Here is a 23,038-nt window from a genome sequence, read left to right as displayed (position 1 = left end):
CTGAGCTTTAGTTTCCTTACAAGTAAAATGAAGAAAAGAATTCTCTCTATTACAGGGTTGTTGTAAAGATAAGAGTTTATCGGAGCTGATAAATAAGTGACAGCCATTATTGTTCCGCTTTAATTTTGCCAACTGCTCTTTATACTCTCTGAAGTCATCTGCAGCGATTATACTTTGAACTGCGTTTCTCTTAGCATGTATTAAGATGTTCACCAGATTTGCTTTTTGTGTTTTTCCAGTTTTTTTCTGCTTTGGATTTTATCTCCCTCTTCCTTCTTTTGGCGGGCTACTTTCTACATTTTTTAAAAGTTAGTTTAAGCACAGTCTTCTCTCGTAATGCTTCAGATACCTTACTTTGAATATAGGAATATCTAGAGCAATATATTTTTCCTTCAAGTCCCTGTTTGGCAGTATCCTGTAAGTTTGTTATTTTCATTGCTTTTTTTTTTTCCTACTCATTTGTTCCCTTCTGATCCGGGCATTATTTTTATTTATTTATTTAAAAACATTTTTATTATAAAAATAATACAAATGGAGAAAAACTAAAATATTGAAGAAAGGTAAAGTCATGCATTTCCTGCCCTGCCATCCTATTATAACCAGTTAGTAATTTATTTTGTCATCTTTTTATTATATACTTGGTGTGTTATTTATAGCCATAATCATATGCATTCATACACTTTTGTATCTTGCTTTTTGATACTAAATATTTTCTCATGTTTTTCAGTATATTCATGACTAATTTTTAATAGATGCATAACATACCATTCATTAGCTATATATGTTTATTGACTATTTCCCCAGACCAGGGGTTGGAAAACTATGGCCCTGCATTTGCAAATAAGTTTTATTGGAATACAGCCATATCCATTCATTTAGATACTGTCTATGGTTATTTTTGTCCTACAAACAGCAGAGCTGAGAAGTTGTGAGAAAGCCTATATGACCTGAAAAGCCTAAAATATTTCCTTTCTGGCCCTTTCCAGAAAAATTTTGCTCACCCTTGCCTTAAACTTTTAAGTCATTTATAATTTGGACTATTATATGCCCCAAAATGTCACTTGAAACATCTTTTCCATATAATTGTTTATACTTTAGGCAACTTAATTGGGAGGCATTAACAAAGGTGGAAAAACTGGGTCTACTTAAGAAAGATGTTTTTAAGGTTAACACTGTCCCCTACTATCTCCCTTGTAATATTCTAGCTATGATACAGTACAGGTGGTAATAAGAACAGAAGAAAAAGACCCAGTACTCGTGTAGGTAGCAATTCTCTGGTCCCTATTAATCTAGACATTTAATTTTACACTCTGGAGGAGGATATTTTTAGTTTTGATTTAAAGTCAACCAAAGAGGGAAGTAACAGTAATTGCAACATGAAAAAAAGCAGTTGAAAGAATACTTTCTATTGGGGATGAAAAAGCAGACTAAAGTAAACTCTCCAGGTGTCAAAGTATGCATGAAATGCCACTCCAGGCTAGCTGTAGTGACCAAAAGGCATTGAGAGGGTTGAGTAATGGAAAGAGGTAGCAGCCTCAGCAATGTTCTACCCTTCTGAGCACACCCTAGACATAAACTTGTATACAACTATAATTAAACTGTCTCCAGATGAGAAAGTTCTAGAGCAACTAGCCTATATTTTTCAATAAAATTAATTCCTCTATCTGGGAAAGTTTTATTCTTGAAAAGAAAACTTATGGAATGGGCCCAGCTAAGTCAACCCTGACTAGGTCTGAGATAAAAGATGAATCAGGCTGAGGGGTCTAAGTCCAATCTTGTGTGAATAAAGCAAGCATCGGGAAAGATAGGTGTCATCTTCTAAGGGAAGTATTCTGAGGATCTGGCAGCATAAATCCATCAGTAGGTTTGTAATAGACTGTTGTGGAGTCAAACTCCACTATGGTGGAAGTAAAAGACATCGGCAAATCTGGATCACCTTGCAATTTTCGAGAAGCCTTCAAGATCTCCCTTATCCTGTTATGGCTGAGGGAAGCACTGACGGGTGTAGGCACCACTGTCTGTAACCCTTGTCCTTCTCGGTACCAAGAAGGCAGATGAGCTGGAGATCTGATAATCCCACACAGTTTACTTCATGTGCCAACTTTTACTCTCCATGAGGTCCAGGTAAACCAATAATGCTATATAAACTCGGGCAGCATCTCCTATATCTAATTCCATCATTTCTAAATACTTAGAGTGTGTGCCCATCCAGGCATCCTTGGGGGCCCATGAGGGGGCGCCACAGCTGTGATCACCGCCTGGGCGCACATTGCTGCAGCCCGCGGTTGGCTAGGACTCACCGCACTCCTCCATGCCCTGCCGTCCCAGGCATTATTTTTGTAACATCCATGCCTCTGGTGCTTTCTATTGATTGGTTGATTATTTCTCATTTTATTGCATTGCCCTCTGAGAATGAAGCATATGAAATAGTCCCCCTTTCAGGACCTCGCAACTTAATAAGCACATTCTTGTGTCTGAGAATAGAATCGATTTTGTGAATGATACATATTTAAAAAGTGAGTGTAGAAACGTACACAAGCCTCTTAGATAGCCTCATCCACCAGAGGGCAGACAGCAGAAGCAAGAACTACAATCCTGCAGCCTGTGGAACAAAAACCACATTCACAGAAAGATAGACAAGATGAAAAGGCAGAGGGCTATATACCAGATGAAGGAACAAGATAAAACCCCAGAAAAACAACTAAATGAAGTGGAGATAGGCAACCTTCCAGAAAAAGAATTCAGAATAATGATACTGAAGATGATCCAGGACCTCAGAAAAAGAATGGAGGCAAAGATCAAGAAGATGCAAGGAATGTTTTAACAAAGACCTAGAAGGATTAAAGAACAAACAAACAGAGATGAACAATACAATAACTGAAAGGAAAACTACACTAGAAGAAATCAGTAGCAGGACAACTGAGGCAGAAGAACGGATAAGTGACCTGGAAGACAGAATGGTGGAATTCACTGCTGCAGAACAGAATAAAGAAAAAAGAATGAAAAGAAATGAAGACAGCCTACGAGACCTCTGGGACAACATTAAACGCAATAACATTCACATTATAGGGGTCCCAGAAGGAGAAGAGAGAGAGAAAGGACCAGAGAAAATATTTGAAGAGATTATAGTCGAAAACTTCTATAACATGGGAGAGGAAATAGCCACCCAAGTCCAGGAAGTGCAGCGAGTCCCAGGCAGGATAAACCCAAGGAGAAACACAACGAGACACATAGTAATCAAATTGGTAAAAATTAAAGACAAAGAAAAATTAAAAGCAGCAAGGGAAAAACAACAAATAACATACAAGGGAACTCCCATAAGGTTAACAGCTGATTTCTCAGCAGAAACTCCACAAGCCAGAAGGGAGGGGCGTGATATACTTAAAGCGATGAAAGGGAAGAACGTACAACCAAGATTACTCTACCCAGCAAGGATCTCATTCAGATTTGATGGAGAAATCAAAAGCTTGACAGACAAGCAAAAGCTAAGAGCATTCAGCACCACCAAACCAGCTCTACAACAAATGCTAAAGGAACTTCTCTAAGTGGGAAACACAAGAGAAAGAAAGGACCTACAATAACAAAGCCAAAACAATTAAGAAAATGGTCAAGGAACACACATATTGATAATTACCTTAAATGTGAATGGATTAAATGCTCCAATCAAAAGACACAGGCTGGCTGAATGGATACAAAAACAAGACCCATACATATGCTGTCTACAAGAGACCCACTTCAGATCTAGGGACACATACAGACTGAAAGTGAGGGGATGGAAAAAGATATTCCATGCAAATGGGAATCAAAAGAAAGCTGGAGAGCAACACTCATATCAGATAAAATAGACTTTAAAATAAAGACTGTTACAAGAGACAAGGACACTATATAATGATCAAGGGATCAATCCAAGAAGAAGATATAACAAGTATAAATATATATGCACCCAACATAGGAGCACCTCAATACATAAAGCAACTGCTAACAGCTATAAAAGAGGAAATTGACAGTACCACAATAATAGTGGGGGACTTTAACACCTCACTTACACCAATGGACAGATCATCCACAATGAAAATAAATAAGGAGACAGAAGCTTTAAATGACACAGTAGAAAAGATAGATTTAATTGATATTTATAGGACATTCCATCCAAAAACAGCAGGTTACACTCTCTTCTCAAGTGCTCATGGAAAATTCTCCAGGATAGATCACATCTTGGGTCACAAGTCAAGCCTCGGTAAATTTAAGAAAATTGAAATCATATCAAGCATCTTTTCTGACCACAGTGCTATGAGAGTAGAAATCAATTACAGGGAAAAAAACGTAAAAACCACAAACACGTGGAGGCTAAACAATATGTTACTAAATACCCAAGAGATCACTGAAGAAATCAAAGAGGAAATCAAAAAATACCTAGAGACAAATGACAAAGAAAACACGATGATCCAAAACCTATGGGATGCAGCAAAAGCAGTTCTAAGAGGGAAGTTTATAGCTATACAAGCCTACCTCAAGAAACAAGAAAAATCTCAAATAAAGAATCTAACCTACACCTAAAGGAACTAGAGAAAGAAGAACAAACAAAACCCAAAGTTAGCAGAAGGAAGTAAATCATAAAGATCAGAGCAGAAATAAATGAAATGGAAACAAGAGCAAATATCAATAAAACTAAGAGCTGGTTCTTTGAGAAGATAAACAAAATTGATAAACCATTAGCCAGACTCATCAAGAAAAAGAGGGAGAGGATTCAAATGAATAAAATTAGAAATGAAAAAGGGGAAGTTACAACAGAAACCGCAGAAATACAAAGCGTCCTAAGAGACTACTACAAGCAACTCTATGCCAATAAAATGGACAACCTGGAAGAAATGGACAAATTCTTAGAAAGGTATAACCTTCCAAGACTGAACCAGGAAGAAACAGAAAATATGAACAGACCAATCACAAGTAATGAAACTGAAACTGTGATTAAAAATCTTCCAACAAACAAAAGTCCAGGACTGGAAGGCTTCACAGGTGAATTCCATCAAACATTTACAGAAGAGCTAACACCCATCCTTCTCAAACTCTTCCAAAAAACTGCAGAGGAAAGAACACTCCCAAACTCATTCTATGGAGGCCACCGTCACCCTGATACCAAAACCAGTCAAAGATACTACAAAAAAAGAAAATTACAGACCAATATCACTGATGAATATAGATCCAAAATCCTCAACAAGGGCTTCCCTGGTGGCGCAGTGGTTGAGAGTCCACCTGCCGATGCAGGGGACACGGGTTTGTGCCCCGGTCCGGGAAGATCCCACATGCTGCAGAGCGGCTGGGCCCGTGAGCCATGGCCGCTTAGCCTGCGCGTCCGGAGCCTGTGCTCCGCAACGGGGGAGGCCACAAAAGTGAGAGGCCTGCATACCGAAAAACAAACAAACAAACAAAAATCCTCAACAAAATTCTAGCAAACACCATCCAGCAACACATTAAAAGGATCATACACCATGATCAAATGGGATTTATCCCAGGGATGCAAGGATTCTTCAATATACACAAATCAATCAATGTGATACACCATATTAACAAATTGAAGAACAAAAACCATATGATCATCTCAATAGATGCAGATAAAGCTTTTGACAAAATTCAACAGCCATTTATGATAAAAACTCTCCAGAAAGTGGGCATAGAGGGAACCTACCTCGACATAATAAAGGCCATATATGACAAACCCACAGCAAACATCATTCTCAATTGTGAAAAACTGAAAGCATTCCCTCTAAGATCAGGAACAAGACAGGGATGTCCACTCTTACCACTATTATTCAACATAGTTTTGGAAGTCCTAGCCACGGCAATCAGAGAAGAAAAAGAAGTAAAAGGAATACAAGTTGGAAAAGAAGTAAAACTGTCACTGTTTGCAGATGACATGATACTATACATAGAGAATCCTAAAAATGCCACCAGGAAACTACTGGAGGTAATCAATGAATTTGGTAAAGTTGCAGGATACAAAATTAATGCACAGAAATCTCTTGCATTCCTATACACTAATGATGAAAAATCTGAAAGAGAAATTAAGGAAACACTCCCATTCACCATTGCAATGAAAATAAAATACCTAGGAATAAACCTACCTAGGGAGACAAAAGACCTGTATGCAGAAAACTATAAGACACTGATGAAAGAAATTAAAGATGATACCAACAGTTGGAGAGACACACCATGTTGGATTGGAAGAATCAATATTGTGAAAATGACTCTACTACCCAAAGCAATCTACAGATTCAATGCAATCCCTATCAAATTACCAATGGCATTTTTTATGGAATTAGAACAAAAAATCTTAAAATTTGTATGGAGACAAAAAAGACCCCAAATAGCCAAAGCAGTCTTGAGGGAAAAAAACGGAGCTGTAGGAATCAGACTCCCTAACTTCAGACTATACTACAAGGCTACAGTAATCAAGACAATATGGTTCTGGCACAAAAACAGGAACATAGATCAATGGAACAAGATAGAAAGCCCAGAGATAAGCCACACACCTGTGGTCAACTAATCTATGACAAAGGAGGCAAGGATATACAATGGAGAAAAGACAGCCTCTTCAATAAGTGGTGCTGGGAAAACTAGACAGCTACATGTAAATGAATGAAATTAGAACACTCCCTAACACCATACACAAAAATAAAATGGATTCAAAACCTAAATGTAAGACCAGACACTATAAAACTCTTAGAGGAAAACATAGGAGGAACACTCTTTGACATAAATCACAGCAAGATCTTTTTTGATCCACCTCCTAGAGTAATGGAAATAAAAACAAAAATAAACAAATGGGACCTAATGAAACTTAAAAGCTTTTGCACAGCAAAGGAAACTACAAACAAGACCAAAAGACAGCCCTCACAATGGGAGAAAATATTTGCAAATGGATCAACGGACAAAGGATTGATCTCCAGAATATATAAACAGCTCATGCAGGTTTATAAAGAAACAAACAACCCAATCCAAAAATATGCAGAAGACGTAAATAGACATTTCTCCAAAGAAAACATACAGATGGCCCAGAAGCACATGAAAAGCTGCTCAACATCACTAATTATTAGAGAAATGCAAATGAAAACCACAATGAGGTATCACCTCACAGCAGTTAGAATGGGCATCATCAGAGAATCTACAAACAATAAATGCTGGAGAGGGTGTGGAGCAAAGGGAACCCTCTTGCACTGTTGGTGGGAGTGTAAGTTGATACAGCCACTATGAAGAACAGTATGGAGGTTCCTTAAAAAACAAAAATTACCATATGATCCAGCAATCCCACTACTGGGCATATACCCAGAGAAAACCACAATTCAAAAAGACACATGCACCCCAATATTCATTGCAGCACTATTTACAATAGCCAGGTCATGGAAGCAACCTAAATGCCCATCAACAGATGAGTGGGTAAAGAAGATGTGGTACATATATACAATGGAATATTACTCAGCCATAAAAGGGAAGGAAATTGGGTCATTTGTTGAGACGTGGATGGATCTAGAGACTGTCATAGAGAGTGAAATAAGTCAGAAAGAGAAAAACAAATATCATATATTAACGCATATATGTGGAACCTAGAAAAATGGTACAGATGAACCAGTTTGCAGGGCAAAAGTTGAGACACAGATGTAGAGAACAGACGTATGGACACCAAGGGGGGAAGGCCACGGGGGGTGGGGGTGAGGGTGGGGTGGGATGAATTGGGCGATTGGGATTGACATGTATACACTGATGTGTATGAAATGGATGACTAATAGGAACCTGCTGTATTAAAAAATAAATAAAATTAAGTTAAAAAATTAAATAAAATTTAAAAAAAATGAAAATACTAGGTGAATAAACAAAACCAGAAATGCTGAAGTGGCAATATTAACATAAAATTGGCATTTAAGATTAAAAGCAATAAACGGAAAATAGATATTATATAATGGTAAAAGGCTAAATACTAAAGGCTTTTAAACAAGTAAAATATTTGCTTTAAGTTTGCTTTTTAACTTTTATAATTCTCAAATCCAATAATTTTTCATATAATTTTTTTCTAATAGTTTTATGACATTGTTTATATTTAATTCTCTACTACATTTAGACTTTCGTGCATGATAGGAGTTAAAGTTCTGCATTTTTTTCAAATTGTTAATCAAGTGACAATTATGAAGAGAAAGAAACGGGCATGACACATTTTTTAACAAATTAAATTATCATATATACTTAGGTCTTTCTGTGTTCAACTGATCCATTTGCCAGTTGTTGAGCCAATCACGTGCATTGATATTTTCTGTAGCTTCACGATAAAGTCTATTAATTGGTAGAGTAAGTCCCTTGTTACTCTTCATTTTCAGGATTTTCTAAGTGTAATTTGTTCTTCTCAATCACTTCAGCAATTTCAAAATCAATCCCTAAGGTTTGGAATGGTGTTGCATTATATACATAAATGAATTTTAAGACTTTTAAAGGAATACTAATGAACAATAAATATTTCAGAAAAATACTGATTTCTAATCAAAGAAACAGAATCTTGGGGATTCGAAATTCCACCATTAAAAAAAATTATTTTTAATTGAAGTATATTTGATTTACAATATTGTATGAGTTTCGGGTGTACAGCATAGTGATTCAGTTTTTCTTTTTCAGATTATATTCCATTATAGGTTACTACAAGATATTTGATATAATTCCTTGTGCTATACAGTAAATCCTTGTTGCTTATCTATTTTATATACAGTATAATAGTTCCCATCTGTTAGTCACACACTCCTAATCTGTCCCTCCCCCACTCCTTCTCTCCTTTGGTAACCATAAGTTTGTTTTCTGTCTGTGAATCTGTTTCTGTTTTGTATATAGATTCATTTGTATTATTTAAAAATTTTTATTGAAATATAGTTGGTTTACAGTATTGTATTAGTTTCAGGTGTACAGCATAGTGATTCAGTATTTTTACAGGTAAGTCTCCACTAAAAGTTATTACAAGATAATGGCTATAATTCCCCGTGCTATACAATATATCCTTCTTGCTTATCTATTTTAGACATAGTAGTTTGTATCTCTTAATCCCATAGCCCTACCTTGCCCCTCCCCGCTTGGTAAGAACTAGTTTGTTTTCTATATCTGTGAATCTGTTTCTGTTTTGCATATACATTCATTTGTATTGTTTAGATTCCACATTACAAGTGATATCATACAGTAAAAAAAAAAAAAAGAGTGTATTCCTTATCTTGGCTTTACCTTCCCTCCAGACAGCAAATAACAGCAAACTTATTACTCAACTGCACTCATTATCTTTGCTTCAATATTTTCAGCTACTTGATTCCAAATGGCCCCTTCGTACGTTTTAAGTGTGCTTGGCTCTCTCTTTTCATAAACAAACATGTAAATTGATAAATAGCTAGGCACTCTCTCGACACCAGCAGCCCTCTCTACCCAAGTAACCTGGTTTTTCCTAAGGGAAGATCAGCTACACCTGCATCTACTTCATTTCTCACTCTTCGTTCCAGTAAATCAGATCCTGGAGGCCCTCAGCATCCTTCCTCTGACATCATATACGGCACTGGCATTAGTTTCATATTCGTGTCCCTAATGGATGGCTTTTGGTCTTCCGTGTGCTTGAGGTTACTGTAGCATTTGACATGGTACACCAGTCTTTTCCAGAAGTTTTCTTGGGTTTTAGGGCAAAATCCAAGAAAAGCCCCTTGTATCGCTCAGCTGTTCTCAATCTCCTTCACAGGAATTTCTCCTGTGTGTCTCTTAAACATGGGTGCTCCCAAGACTGCTCCCCTTGTCAACCCTCTCTTCTTACCCCTCGTGCTCTTCAGGGCTCAGGGCTGACATGTAGCCGCTCTGCACCTGTGAAGCCATGCTTGTTGTTAACTTAGTGCACTCTTTCCTTATCTGATGGGAAAGAACCTCTACTCTGAGCCAGCCGAATACCTCCCACCTGCCGCCTGTCACGCCTCCCTTCTCCGCATCTCAGCCTTCCCATGGCCCAGAAACAAAAGTGGTAGCACCCGGCAGGGCAGGGCCACCAGGACCTGTGGTGGCTCCTCTGTTCTCTTCGGCCAGCGTCTGTGCCGTCCCCTTGTTAATACTTTTCGTAATATACCTACATCAACTCCCATGGCTGTAACTAACACCTGTATGGTGGTCTGACCAAATCTCGTTTCAGTTTAGGGCTCTCTTGAGTGTTCTAGTTAAGTTCAGTGTTCAACACAGCCATCATTTAAGGAGCACCTCCTGCATCAGGCTGTGCCACATGCTGGGCATTCAGAAGACACAATCCTCATTCATTCATTCATTCACTCGTTCAGCAGTATTTATTGAGAACCTGTCACATGCCAAGCACCGTGATGGGTGCTAAAATACAGTAGCACTCAAAGCAAAAGTGGTTTCGAATGACATAAAGCTTCCATTCTACCAGTATCTGCGGTAGAGTGAGATGAGTAGTTATTTAGTTTTATTTCTGATAAATGCAATGAAGGGGAAATACAGAGTACTGTGAGATCATATAAAAGGTGAACCTAGCCTTGTCTTAGGGGAGGTGTGTGTCTGCCACGGCAGAAATGGCATTTAAGTTCAGATGTAAAGGATAAAAATGTATTTCATTTCCAAGTTCTTATTATGTGTGACATGCACTGCTCTGAAATGTTACAGATGTTAACTCATTTAATCCTCATAATAAACCTGTGAGGTAGGTACCAGCATCATCTCCTGTTCATAACGGGGAAACCGAGGCACAGAGAGGTAGTCTGACTTGCCCAAACTCACAGCAATCATAAGTAGTGTGCTCCAAACCTATCGTTTCCTGCCTTGTATGATTTACTCAACTTCAGATCTTAAGCAACGCCCCCCCCGCCCCTCAGCTCGGGTTTACCCTGTTTCTAAGTCACTTCTCTCTAAGGCTGGCCATATATTGGAAGCCTCCAATGCCCTGAATTTGTTTTAGTTGACCTGAGCTCAGTGTTACCATTGCTCGTGGAAAATGATGACTCGCTGGGTGCCCACGGAGCTGCAGCTTCACTCCCAACCTCGGAATAGGCCTCATAACCAGGCTCCAGATTAGCATTTCTGTTTCCCTGAGAGAACAGACAACCTGCTCTGTGTCTGGCCACACTGCCCCAGGGTTCCATCCTGGTGTCCCCCAAGGGGCAAGATACACTCCTGCAGGAACTGGGGCCCTGCCCTATGCTTGGAGGTTCACCTACCTCACCCTCCAGACTGAGCCTCTTAGACACGGGTGCCAGCTCGGATTCGGCCCAAGGTTGCTGCATCCCTTGGATGCTGTGATTTGAGAGCAAACCACACGCCTGCGGTAGAGAAAGGCTGAAGGCAATTGTCCTGCGTTGACACAGTAGAGGATTAGGCAAGTTGCCCAGCACCCAGCCCCCTGCTCGGACCGTGGCTCCCCACTGCCTCACTGGGTTACTTTTCTTGGCCCATCTGCACGGAATTTCCACCCCTAAGGGGTTTCCCTAAGCCCCTCTTTCTCTGTTCTCTCCACCTTCCCTGTAACCTCATCCACATCACGTTCCCATGATTAACGGATGCTGTTGACACCAGTTCTCGCTCCTTCCCAGTTCCTTCTCCTGAGTCATAAGCTTGTGTGGCCTATCGCCTGCAAGTTACCACGGCAGGGGTGTCCCACAGGTATGCTAAACCCAAATTCCTCCTCCCATGTTCCCTCTATGAGTGGATGACATGCTACCTCTCCCCCACCCCACCAGTTATCTGCACACACATCACCCATGTGATGTCCAGCCTCCCTGGACTCCATACTCCCTCTCCTGCCCCACGTTGACCTCACCTTATCTGGGAAGTTCTACCTCTAAATCATCACCTGCCTCTGTTCACTTTCCTCTTTCCCCACCGCCGTAATCCATAGCTACAGCTTTGATGTAATTTCTTCAGGAAGACTTTCTTGACCTTCTCTTCCTTACCCGCCTCCCGCACATAGACACACACACCCAAGTCTGGGATCCGTTCCCCTCCTATGCATGCTTCCCCCATTACAGCACTTACTGTGCTGTATCACAGTTGTCTCCTGTCTGTGTGTGCAGGGCAGGCCGTGTAGACATGCGGCCTGGGTGGTGGCACGTGGTACCATGTTTAGAAGAACCCCACACTTGGCTTAATGCTCTGCTGTTGCCATCTTGAAACTTTTAATAATTTTTGAACCCGAGACCCCATTTTTATTCTGTGCTGGGCTCTGCCAGTTGTGTGTTCCCACCAGCTGTGAGCTCCATGAGGGCAGGGAAAGATCTGACTTGTTCAAAATGCGTTCTCAGCACCTGGTACTTTGACTATGTAAAAAGTGGTTGAGAAATATTTGCTGAGTAGTTGAACCACTCAAGAGTCTAAAAGGCCCCACGTGTAAACGATCAGAATAATAGACACCTTGCAGTGGTACTGTGTGCATTCACTGCAGCAATGGGCATAAGGCATCTAACACAGCTTCTGCCACCTAAAGTGCTCTCAGCCAATGTTCCTTCCTTTCTTTTCATGCTACAGCTCTCCCAGAGTTCTAATTTAAAATGGTATCTGGGCAGCAGCCTCTCCTAACTTTCTACTAAGATATTTATTGAGACTGGAAAAGATGAGATCCCACTAGAAATTAAAATGAATAGGCAGCCGGAATCTGGGAGGCACCCCCATAACTGTGAGGCCAGCAAGACTGACTGAGAAACTCCTACTCTGGCTTTGTTTCATGATGCACCCCTGCTTCCCCTCACAAATGCAGATTACAGACAAAGAGCAAGAAGAGCCCCAGTTTCTTCCCACTGACTTGGAAAGCGGACCGCCTTCCAACCCATATGTGTCAGTGGAGAAGGCCAGTGAGGCTGGACCAGAATGAGTGAGGAGAGAACAGCAAGATGAAGCTGGAGAGGGAGGCAGGGGCAGGACTCTGCAGGACCCTGTAAGGATTTAGGTGTGTCTTACATGCAATGAAATGCCACTGGTATGTTTTAAGCAGGGCAGTGACAGTGGCTGTGGAGGCTGACATAGTGGAGGATAGGCAGGCAGACCAGGAGGTTCTTAACAATAACCTGGACAAAGGGTGACAATGGATGGAACCAGAGCAGTAGCAACGGCGACGGAAAGAACTGGACAGATTCCAGGCATATTTACAAGTAGAATGGACAAAACCCAGAGACTGACCAGCTACGTGGTTATCGAGAGAAAGGGGTGTCATGGACAACCCAATGATCAGTCAGCTAATGCCACGATGATGCTTGTTACAAACGAGCTCAAAACTGGTTGGCTGGGCTCCCCTAGTGGCACAGTGGTTGAGAGTCCGCCTGCCGATGCAGGGGACACAGTTCGTGCCCCGGTCCGGGAAGATCCCACATGCCGTGGAGTGGCTGGGCCCGTGAACCATCGCTGCTGGGCCTGCGCGTCTGGAGCCTGTGCTCCGCAACGGGAGAGGCCACAACAGTGAGAGGCCTGCGTACCGCACAAAAAAAGAAAAAAAAAGACTGGTTGGCTTAGAGCAAGAAGCATCTGCTTTTTTCTTTCCTGTGTCTCTGTGTTGGCCAGCGTGGCTCTGCCTCGGAATTTACACTGGCAGGGCTGGGCTCTGGGCTCTGAGTTTGGTCAGCTCTGCTCGTCATTCTGGTAGCAACTCTGGGCAGATTCTTCTCATGTTGATAAGCAGGAATGCAAAAGTCAAGCCAAACCACACAGCGTATTTAAAGCCTCCACAGGCATCGTGTCTGCTCACATTCCATGGGCCAAAGCATGTCAAATGGACAAGCCCAAAGTCAGTGTGTCAGAGAAATATACTCTACCCCTTAGTGAGGGGTGGAGAGTGAGATCATATTGCTGAACAGTATGTCCATCTATCACACCAAGTTTCTGGAATGAGCAACTCAGTGGACGGAGGTCCTATTTACTTAATGAGTAAAACTGGTTAAGAGAAATATGTTCCCTCGTGTATCAGTTAGCTTTTGCTGTATAACAAACTGTCCCAAAATACAGTGGCTTAAAACAACAATCAATTTTAAGTCCTCAGAATTCACTGTATTGCTGAAGTGGCTCTTTTGGTCGTAGCCAGGATGGCTGGTTTCTACTGGTATTGCTTACACATCTCTGCTCATTGGGAGGCTCAGCTGGTGCTGGCTCATATGGGCTGGCCTCATTTACATATGTGGACATTGGCCCAATAATAGGTGGAACAGTGGCAATGACCAGGTCATTTGTCTCTCATTGTCAGGCAGGCTAGTGAGGCTCATTCACAGTGAAGTGGTCACAAGGTTCCCAAGAGCAGCAAGAGAAGGCAAGTCCCAAAGCGCTACAAACACTTTTCAGGCATTTGTTTGCATCACGTTTGTTAATGTCCTGTTGGCCAATGCAAATCATGAGGCCAAGACCAGATTCAAGAGATGGAGAAATAAACCTCGCTTCTTGATGGAATGAAGTACAGTTACATTGCAATTAAGTATGCATGTAAGAATGAAAAGCATTTGTGACCACACTTGCAGTCTACCGCACTTCAGTACAACAGAGATACACTCTCATTTACAAAACAAGAGCTCTAAGCACTCTACAAGTATCAGATTTTCTAATGCTCATAACAATCCCATGACGCAGGTACTGTTATTATTCTCACTTTACAGGTGAGGAAACTGAGACACAAATAGGTTGAGTAACTTCAGTAACTTGCCCCAGATTACACAGCTCATAGGGGATTTGAACCACACTGAGTGGCCCTAGAGTTTGTGCTGTGCACCACTACACTATACTAACTCTTAATGGGATGCTCTGCCTTCTTGTCATCCTCTTCCTCCTCCAATAATAATAATAATAATAGAAACTGGGAGCTGGACAGACTACTTCCAGCAGTATATCTGAGAAAGAAAGCTGACCATCACCTACATGAGCAAAGAACAGAGCAAAAGTCACGTCCAGATGGATCATGTTTCCCTTTGAGAATGAATCAAGAAGAAAAGAACAACTTTGTGGGTCCTATGAACACTGGGCTACATTGCAATAGCTTCCCTCAATTTGATTTTTGAGAAAGTTTTTAAATACATTTTTTACTTATATTCTTCCTTTATCACTTTGGTTACTTGACTTCTGTTTTCTATTCTATACTCATAGCCAGATTTCTTTTTTTAATACAGAAACATTTCAAACATGTAAGAATGTACCAATAATAATAGATACTTCTGTATCCATTCTAATTATTAAACAGATATTAATGATTTTCCAAATTTCTTTAAGTTCTCACTTTAAAAAAAGAGAATAAGACATTATAGGTGGCTAGTACCAGTTAGCTTTTGCTGCATAACAAAGCACCCCCAAGTGGTAGCTTAAATGAGCAACTATTTAGTTCTCAATTCCAGATGAAAATGAGAGTCAGAGAGGATAGTCTGATCCTAAGCATGTGGCAGAGATGATAAAAGAACCTAATTCTTTGGACTTTTGGTCTAAGGGTTTTTCTACTGAGCCATCCATTTTAGAGAAGGAATTCAATGGATATTTTTCTAGACATTCTGTTGGGATGTTTCTGGGTATTTCTAAAGAACTCTAGAGGTTGACTGCACCAGTCAGTAGGTCTCATGTTACGTCAGAAGTTCTGCTTTTCCATTTTCTTTAACATAATCCTTTCTGACTATCTGAGTGATATATTTCACCATAATACTTCTGAGTATTGTTTTCAGTGAGTCTTATTCTCCTACTACTGTTCCCTAAATGATTAGGTGAATCCACCTAAGAAAATATCTATAAAACTGGGATATATTACCTTGATCAGTTAGAACAGTGGTTCTCAAACTTCAGTGTACATCAGAATCACCTAAAGAGCTGGTTAAAATACAGATTACTGTGCCCCCAGACCCAGACTTCCTAGTTCTGTAAGTCTGGGTGGGCTCAAGTATTTGCATTTCTAAGTTCCCTAGTGATGCTGATGCTGCTGGTCTGGAGACCATGCAAGAATCACTGAATTAAAGTAAAGAGAAGAGTCATGCAAGTGTACTATCCATAAGATTTATGTTACAAGCACATTTTTGTGGTATTATCTATAATAATAAAAATCAAAGACTACCAAAATGTCCAACAATACAAGACTTTTAAAGTAACTTCACATAATATCAAATGAAGAAAAGCAAGTTATCTTAATGTTGTGTTTCTATGTATGTACACATACATACTTGGATTAATATTGGCTGACAGTGTTAAAACAGAAAGTTATTTTTACTTTTTTCTGTGTGTGCTTTTCTACATTTCTTAGTGTTTCAATGGTCATATTTTGCTTTTGTGTAATAAAAAGTTATTAAAAATAAGCGTTTTAAAGTGTTTTAAGTACAAAAAAGATGAATAAGTGAATTCAGCCATGATTGATATTTCTCTTTTTACTTGCTTATATCCAGCAGTACTTAATCACCTCAGAAAATGTTACCCTCAGAATATTGTTTGAGAATATCCTAAGATAAAATATCTTGTCAGTCTTCATACATAATCAGTATCAGAACTGGTCATGTGTAAGTGAGGCAGGATCACTGACTCATTCAGCGCACTGACTCTAGGGCCAGATTTCCTGAGTTTGAACCTTGTGCTCTGCCACTATATCACTGGGCAAGCTTCTTAACCAATGTATGTGTTAGTTTCTTCATCTGTAAAATAGGGATGATCACAGTACCTACATGATAGGGTTGTTGTGAGGATCAAATGAAATAAGAAACTGAATAAATGTTAGCTATGGTTATTTTTGTTTTAGTTCAGCAGTTGCCTATTACTAGCAAACACTCATTAATCATTAATATGTTTTCTATTTTTCTTATGTCTAGATCTGGATGTGTGGAGGCCAACTCTTTATACTCCCCTGCTCTCGAGTAGGACATATTGATAAGCAACACATTGCAAACCACACTGGAATTGTAAAAGCCTTGGCATATAATAATCTCAGACTGGTGCACGTTTGGCTAGATGAATACAAGGTGAAGGATGTGTCCCTGGTTTGGAAAGATGAGTGAGAGTACAGAGGGGGACTGGCTCTAAAGAAGCCTGCTGCTGCTTTCTAGATACCAATTTTTGTACTTTTCCTTAAATTAGGGCAACCCTTCAGCTGTTTACCCACCCATTTTCAGATGCTATTCTTAATTTGTTCATTTTAAGCTGCTACACTTGCACCTGCAAATTTTGGATTCTTTTCCTCTACTACCAAGCTCCCAAGTGATGCAGCTGCAGCTGGTTTGGGGACCACACAAGAACCTCTGCTCCTTTTTTCTCTAACAGTCAAAGATTTTTTTTTTTTGCCGTACGCGGACCTCTCAATGCTGTGGCCTCTTCCGTTGCAGAGCACTGGCTCCGGCCTCCCGGACCGGGGCACGAACCCGTGTCCCCTGCATCGGCAGGTGGACTCTCAACCACTGCGCCACCAGGGAAGCACAACAGTCAAAGATTTTTACATCAAAGCCAGGCCCCTTCATTTGTGCATCTCCCCATGGTTTAAGCCCCTTGCCGGGACCTTTAGAATGCGCATACAGAGAACATATAGATGCAGCTTCATTTTAATTTGAAAGTTCAAACAAATTTGGACAGTAACAACAAGATCTCCTTTCAGATACATGGGTAGAAATATGTAAGAATCTCTCTGTGATATTATATGTCCTGGTCTTGATCTAATATTTATTTATTATTTTAAATTATAAAAGTAAGAATACTCAATTTCTTGAGTAATCAGGGCAATATGAATTAAAACCTCAATGAGATATTTCTACATATTTCTACATACACGGCAAAACATTTTTAAAGTCTGATAGGACCATGTGTTGGCAAGCACAGGAAGTCTCAGACACTGGGTGGGAGTGTTAATTGTTACAAACTCACTTTGGAAAACAGTTTGGCAATATCAAGTAATAAAAGACATGAATATCCCATGATCCAGCAATTCCATCCTGTATATACACTACAGAAAGCATGCTTTTGTGCACCAGAACACATGAACAAGAATGTTTATAAACAGCATTGTTTGTGTAAGCCAAAACTGAATACAACACAAATATTCATCAGGGGTGGAATGAATAAATATGTTTAACGATATAATTCTATGTAGCAATGAAACTTAATCAACTTTAAATATACATACAACAGTATAGGTAAATCTGAAAGATATAATGGTGGACAAAAGCAGCCAAACACAATAGAATATATACTGTATTTTTCCATTTCTATAAAGTTAAAAACAGGTAAAAATCAAACCGTATAATCTATGTGTGGATAATTAGATATCGATACTAGAAAGAAAAGCAAAGAAATGAATACATAATCAGGATAGCACTTCAAACTAAGAGAAAGGGGCTTCCCTGGTGGCGCAGTGGTTGAGAGTCCACCTGCCGGTGCAGGGGACGCAGGTTCATGTCCCGGTCCGGTAAGATCCCACGTGCCGCGGAGTAGCTGGGCCCATGAGCCTATGGCCGCTGAGCCTGCGCGTCCGGAGGCTGTGCTCCGCGGTGGGAGAGGCCACAACAGTGAGAGGCCCACGTACGGCAAAAAAAAAAAAAACAAAAAAACGAAGAGAAAGGATTATGATCAGGAACGGAAAGGCAAGGGCCTCTGAGATGCTGATTGTGTTCTATTTCTTGACTTAGGGTTTCTGGGGTTGATTTTTCAACAGTTCACTAAGGTGCACATTTATATTCTATGTGCTTTTTTTGGTATGTTTATTATATTTCCTGATTTTTTTTTTTTTTTTTTTTGGCAGTACACGGGCCTCTCACTGTTGTGGCCTCTCCCGTTGCGGAGCACAGGCTCCGGACGCGCAGGCTCAGCGGCCATGGCTCACGGGCCCAGCCGCTCCGCGGCATGTGGGATCTTCCCGGACCAGGGCACGAACCCGTGTCCCCTGCACCGGCAGGCGGACTCTCAACCACTGCGCCACCAGGGAAGCCCTATTTCCTGATTTTTAAAAAAATATTTTAAAAAAGGTAACGCATACACATTTTTGTCTTACAGCATTGAAAAGCATGAAGTGAAAACTAAGCTTTCTAAGCTTTCTAAGCCGGTAGTTTCACCCCTCAGAAGCCACCACTAAATTACTGTTTATAGTTTCCTGTTAACATGCACATACACATGAGTATATATCCTTTTCTTTTACCTAACTCGATTTCAGCAGCAATATTTTGTTGTAATTTTTCCATTTATTAGTATAATTTAAAAACATACTTTCACCGCCTGCCGATGCAGGAGACGCAGGTTCGTGTCCCGGTCTGGGAAGATCGCACATGCCGCGGAGCGGCTGGGCCTGTGAGCCATGGCCGCTGGGCCTGCGAGTCCGGAGCCTGTGCTCCGCAACGGGAGAGGCCACAACAGTGAGAGGCCCGCATACCGAAAAAAAACATACTTTCAAAGTCTTTTAAAATCAGAGCAGATAAACATGTCATCCTTTTAAATATTTCCTTTGAATGGATCTTTTAAAATTGATTCCATTCATAAATAGCCCCCAGAGATAAACATTCTGATCATCTTGGCTTTTTGTTATTCCTTAACAGTGCCAAAATGAACATCCTTTACATGTATCTTTTTGCACATCTGTGCAGATATATCTTGAATAAATCTGAAGACATGGACTTGTGGACCATGAGTTAGTGCATCTTAAATCTTGATGAATAATGTCCAAATGGTCCTTCACTGCCTACACTGTCACCTACACTGCCATCAAATGTATATAAAAGTGCCTGTCTCCCCACAACTCTTCCAACCCTAGTTTTAATTAAACTTTGTATTTCTTCTAATCTGATAGGTTAAAAATATCTCATTGTTTAAAATTGCATTTCTTTAGTTATGAGAGATTTTAAGCTTTTTTTTTTTTTTCTGTGACCAGAGGTCACAGATTTAAATGGGTGACTTGAACACAGTTAGGACTGAGTAGTTTACCGAATTTCATGGGGGATATAGTTACCAAAAGTTCCATCTAATATAAAAAGCATGTAATGTTCGGCATAAAATCAATGGATTGTATGACACAGCGTGTTGGGAAGTTGAGTGAATGTCATTGGGCAAAACAGGCTTTGGACAGGGAGATGTTGGCTAAGGTCTTCTCTGCCTTCACTCCAAAACGAGGACACCCTCCCTCAGGCCCATTCTCTGCACCAACCCCCCCTGGGGAACTAGGAGTGGCAAGACATGATGGCAAAGATCTAAAGATCCCTGGGGAGAGTCCAACATGGCATGCCCATACTATGCTAATTTGGGTAAGCAAGCTCCTCTCATTCAACAATATTACTGTGCTATATACCAGGCACTGGGAATACACAGATAAAAATACAAAGGTTCTGCTTTCAAGGAGGCTTTGGTCTACTTAGAATACCTCTTTTAACATGGCAGAGCTTGAGTCCGTTAGACACTCATACTTGGCGCTTCCTTAATTCAAGAACACAGAAAAGACTAACCAGGTGTGGTGATAATAATGGCCGACACTGACATGACACCTACTATGTGCCAGCCTTAGTCTCCTAAGAGCTTTGCACGTATGAAAGTGTTCAGTCCTCACCACAGTCTCATGAGGGTAGCAGCCAAGGTCACATAGCTAATAAATAGCAGAGCCAGAAATTGAAGCCAGGTTGTCTTCCTCCAGAGTCAATTTGCCCTTAGCTGCCACCACCCCCCATTTCTGAAACCATGGAAGTGTTGATAGGGATCGGGGAGTGAGGGGTTTTGTCCTTGAGCATCATTGAGAGAGTAGGAGAAAGGGGAAACACTACAATAGGTGGCTATGATTCTAGAACTCTTGAGAAGCAGGACTTAGACTTCCTGAGTCCCTCTATGCTACTTTCATCGTGGTCTGTCACAGCACATCCGGTGAATATATGTGGGGTGAGTGAGTCCCAGCTCCTATGTGTGTCTCTGCCCTCCCCATACAGAGGGAAGGTTTTCTGTCGTCGTTTTGTTTTGTTTTAGTTCAGATGAAAATATATACTGCTATGTTAGGTACCATGATTTGATTACCAAAGATTTGTCTGGTTTAATGAAATGACTCTTTCTTTCCATTTAGGAGCAGGTTTTTTTACGAAGACCTAATCTGAAATATCTTGCCTATGGAGATATTAGTGAGCGTGTTGAATTAAGGAAACAGTTGGGTTGCAAGTCATTTCAGTGGTATTTGGATACTGTCTTCCCGGAACTGGAGACCTCTAAGATAGTCTCATGAAAGGAAAACCGATCATTTTCCTTAATAAAGCGTTAAAAATTCCCCTAGTCCTTCAACGTAGAGAAGAGAACAAGTTTGGAACATCATGAAATTATGTGAACTACAGTAAGAAGTGCAACCAGAATGATCTACAACAGAAGTGCTTTTTCTGCCACTAAATTTCTGGGGTGGCAAGACCTTAAGCATTAGAAATGCATGTTGTCACACCCTTAAGGCTGTCATAAAATGGATTGAGATAAAGTGTGTTATCTCCAGTTATTTGCCAAGCTCACTTCGTCCTGGTAGACCATAAGGACTGCTCAACTCTTGGTCAACTCAATTCCTACTCCAGATAGGTGACCTGGGCTGCTGACCTCCCCAGAAAGACATTCTCAGAGAGCCTTGGTTGGTCCATTCAACTGTATTGAGCTCCTTTCTTGCTGCCACTGTAGATTCTGGCCTTGACACATTGCTTGGTTGGGTTCCTGAGTTTCTGATGTCCAGTCACTTGCCTGAGTGTCCTGGTCCAGCTCTCCAGGCCAGCCTCCCTGTTTGTTTCTGTTGGCCCTTCAGTTAATTGGAGACATTCCCTCTTCCCTACTTCTGATTTTGCCTTTTTCACGTCTGTTCCCTCCTATGGCTCTGGCCTACAGCTCTCCTGACACTTCTTGGCTTGCATGCCTTGTTGATAATCTGTGTTCGACATGACCCGAGAAAACTGTTTAGCTGGGATTGGGGAAGAGGTAACTAGGTTCAATATCCATCCTGTGTGGACACACTCCCAGGTGTCTAAAGTACTTCTATCAGGTTAGAGGGATGGCTGTTGCATTCACCCTGGTGAAGGCAGCTAGAAAAGTGAAAAATATATTTAATTCACAAAACGAAGAGAATGAGAAAATAAGGGAAGGAATACAATGAAAGGAGTAAAAAGGAGGAGGCTTAGGATAGAATCACTAAATCATAGCTTCTGCTGGAGAAAATATAAACTAGTTTTTTACAGCAGAAAACAACTTGACTCATCCATTATGCTCATTTAATCAACAACTGAATGGTCATCTCAGGCCAGGTGTCCTTCTAGGTGCTGGGATGCAGCTGACAATGGGGCAGGTAAACATCCCTCCCTTCGTGGAGCTTGTGTTCTTTGAAATAATATATACAACGTAAAGAAAAAAGAACCAGTTTATAATGTCATTATACCCATGTATTTGGCAAAGTACTCTATAAAATCTGTTGCTGGAAAGAGATGGGAAAAACCTGTGCCCAAATATTACCGATGGCCAGGGTAACCTGACTGAGCTTTTAAAAGGTCAACCTGGCAGCACAAAGGAATTGCCACATGATTTGTATATTCTGGGCCCATGTTTATACCTTAGCTGCTCTAGAAAGTAATAAAAAATTGATGGTAATAAACCTATGAATCCATTAAAATTAGAGTAAAATACGAAATAAAATTTCTGCAGCCGAAGGAAAAAAGAGAATTGTAGTATAAATTCAGAGGATCTTCTTGTTTGGTAAGCATAAAGAAGGATGTAAATATCAGCTTTGCCAAAAGAAAAATGTTCTTTTTCTTAGAGCCATGGGCCTAATATTCAGTCTTAGTTTTGTAATGTAATTTAGTTCAGGTCCTAGATAGCATGAATAAGTCTTAGAAACGATGTAGAATGTTGCTTAAACAATCTCCTCTAGAATATTGTTTCAGCTGACTCTGGAATAGAAAACAAATCAGAATCAACATCCAAGTACTTGGTGTGATTGAAAGGAAACCCATACTTGCCCGTAGGTGGCAATTATGGTTTTGTATAGAAATTTTAAAATCTTGATTTGTATTCTGGAGCTGTTTGAGAAAGTATCTGCTCACCTGCTCAAGGCTTTTCACACAACAGTTTGGGGTATGAC

The 23,038-nt window shown here is 40.5% G+C and overlaps 1 protein-coding gene and 1 pseudogene across 1 annotated transcript in view; one reads left to right on the top strand and one right to left on the bottom strand.

Moving 5' to 3' along the window:
• GALNTL5 (polypeptide N-acetylgalactosaminyltransferase like 5) overlaps nt 1-21,256 on the top strand; it is an 85,071-nt gene extending 63,815 nt beyond the window's left edge. The window contains exons 9-10 of the mRNA XM_032642163.1: nt 16,803-16,952; nt 21,008-21,256. Coding sequence (XP_032498054.1) covers nt 16,803-16,952; nt 21,008-21,163 — 306 coding nt within the window. The 3' untranslated portion in view covers nt 21,164-21,256. The remainder of the gene's footprint in view (nt 1-16,802; nt 16,953-21,007) is intronic.
• On the bottom strand, nt 1,752-2,313 carry LOC116758994 (annotated as a pseudogene).
• Nucleotides 21,257-23,038: the final 1,782 nt, after the last annotated feature.

Source organism: Phocoena sinus, chromosome 9 (assembly GCF_008692025.1).
Source record: "Phocoena sinus isolate mPhoSin1 chromosome 9, mPhoSin1.pri, whole genome shotgun sequence".
Classification (NCBI taxonomy): domain Eukaryota; kingdom Metazoa; phylum Chordata; class Mammalia; order Artiodactyla; family Phocoenidae; genus Phocoena; species Phocoena sinus.
The sequence above is the reverse complement of the archived record's forward strand: the minus strand, read 5'-3'. Positions and strand labels throughout refer to the sequence as shown.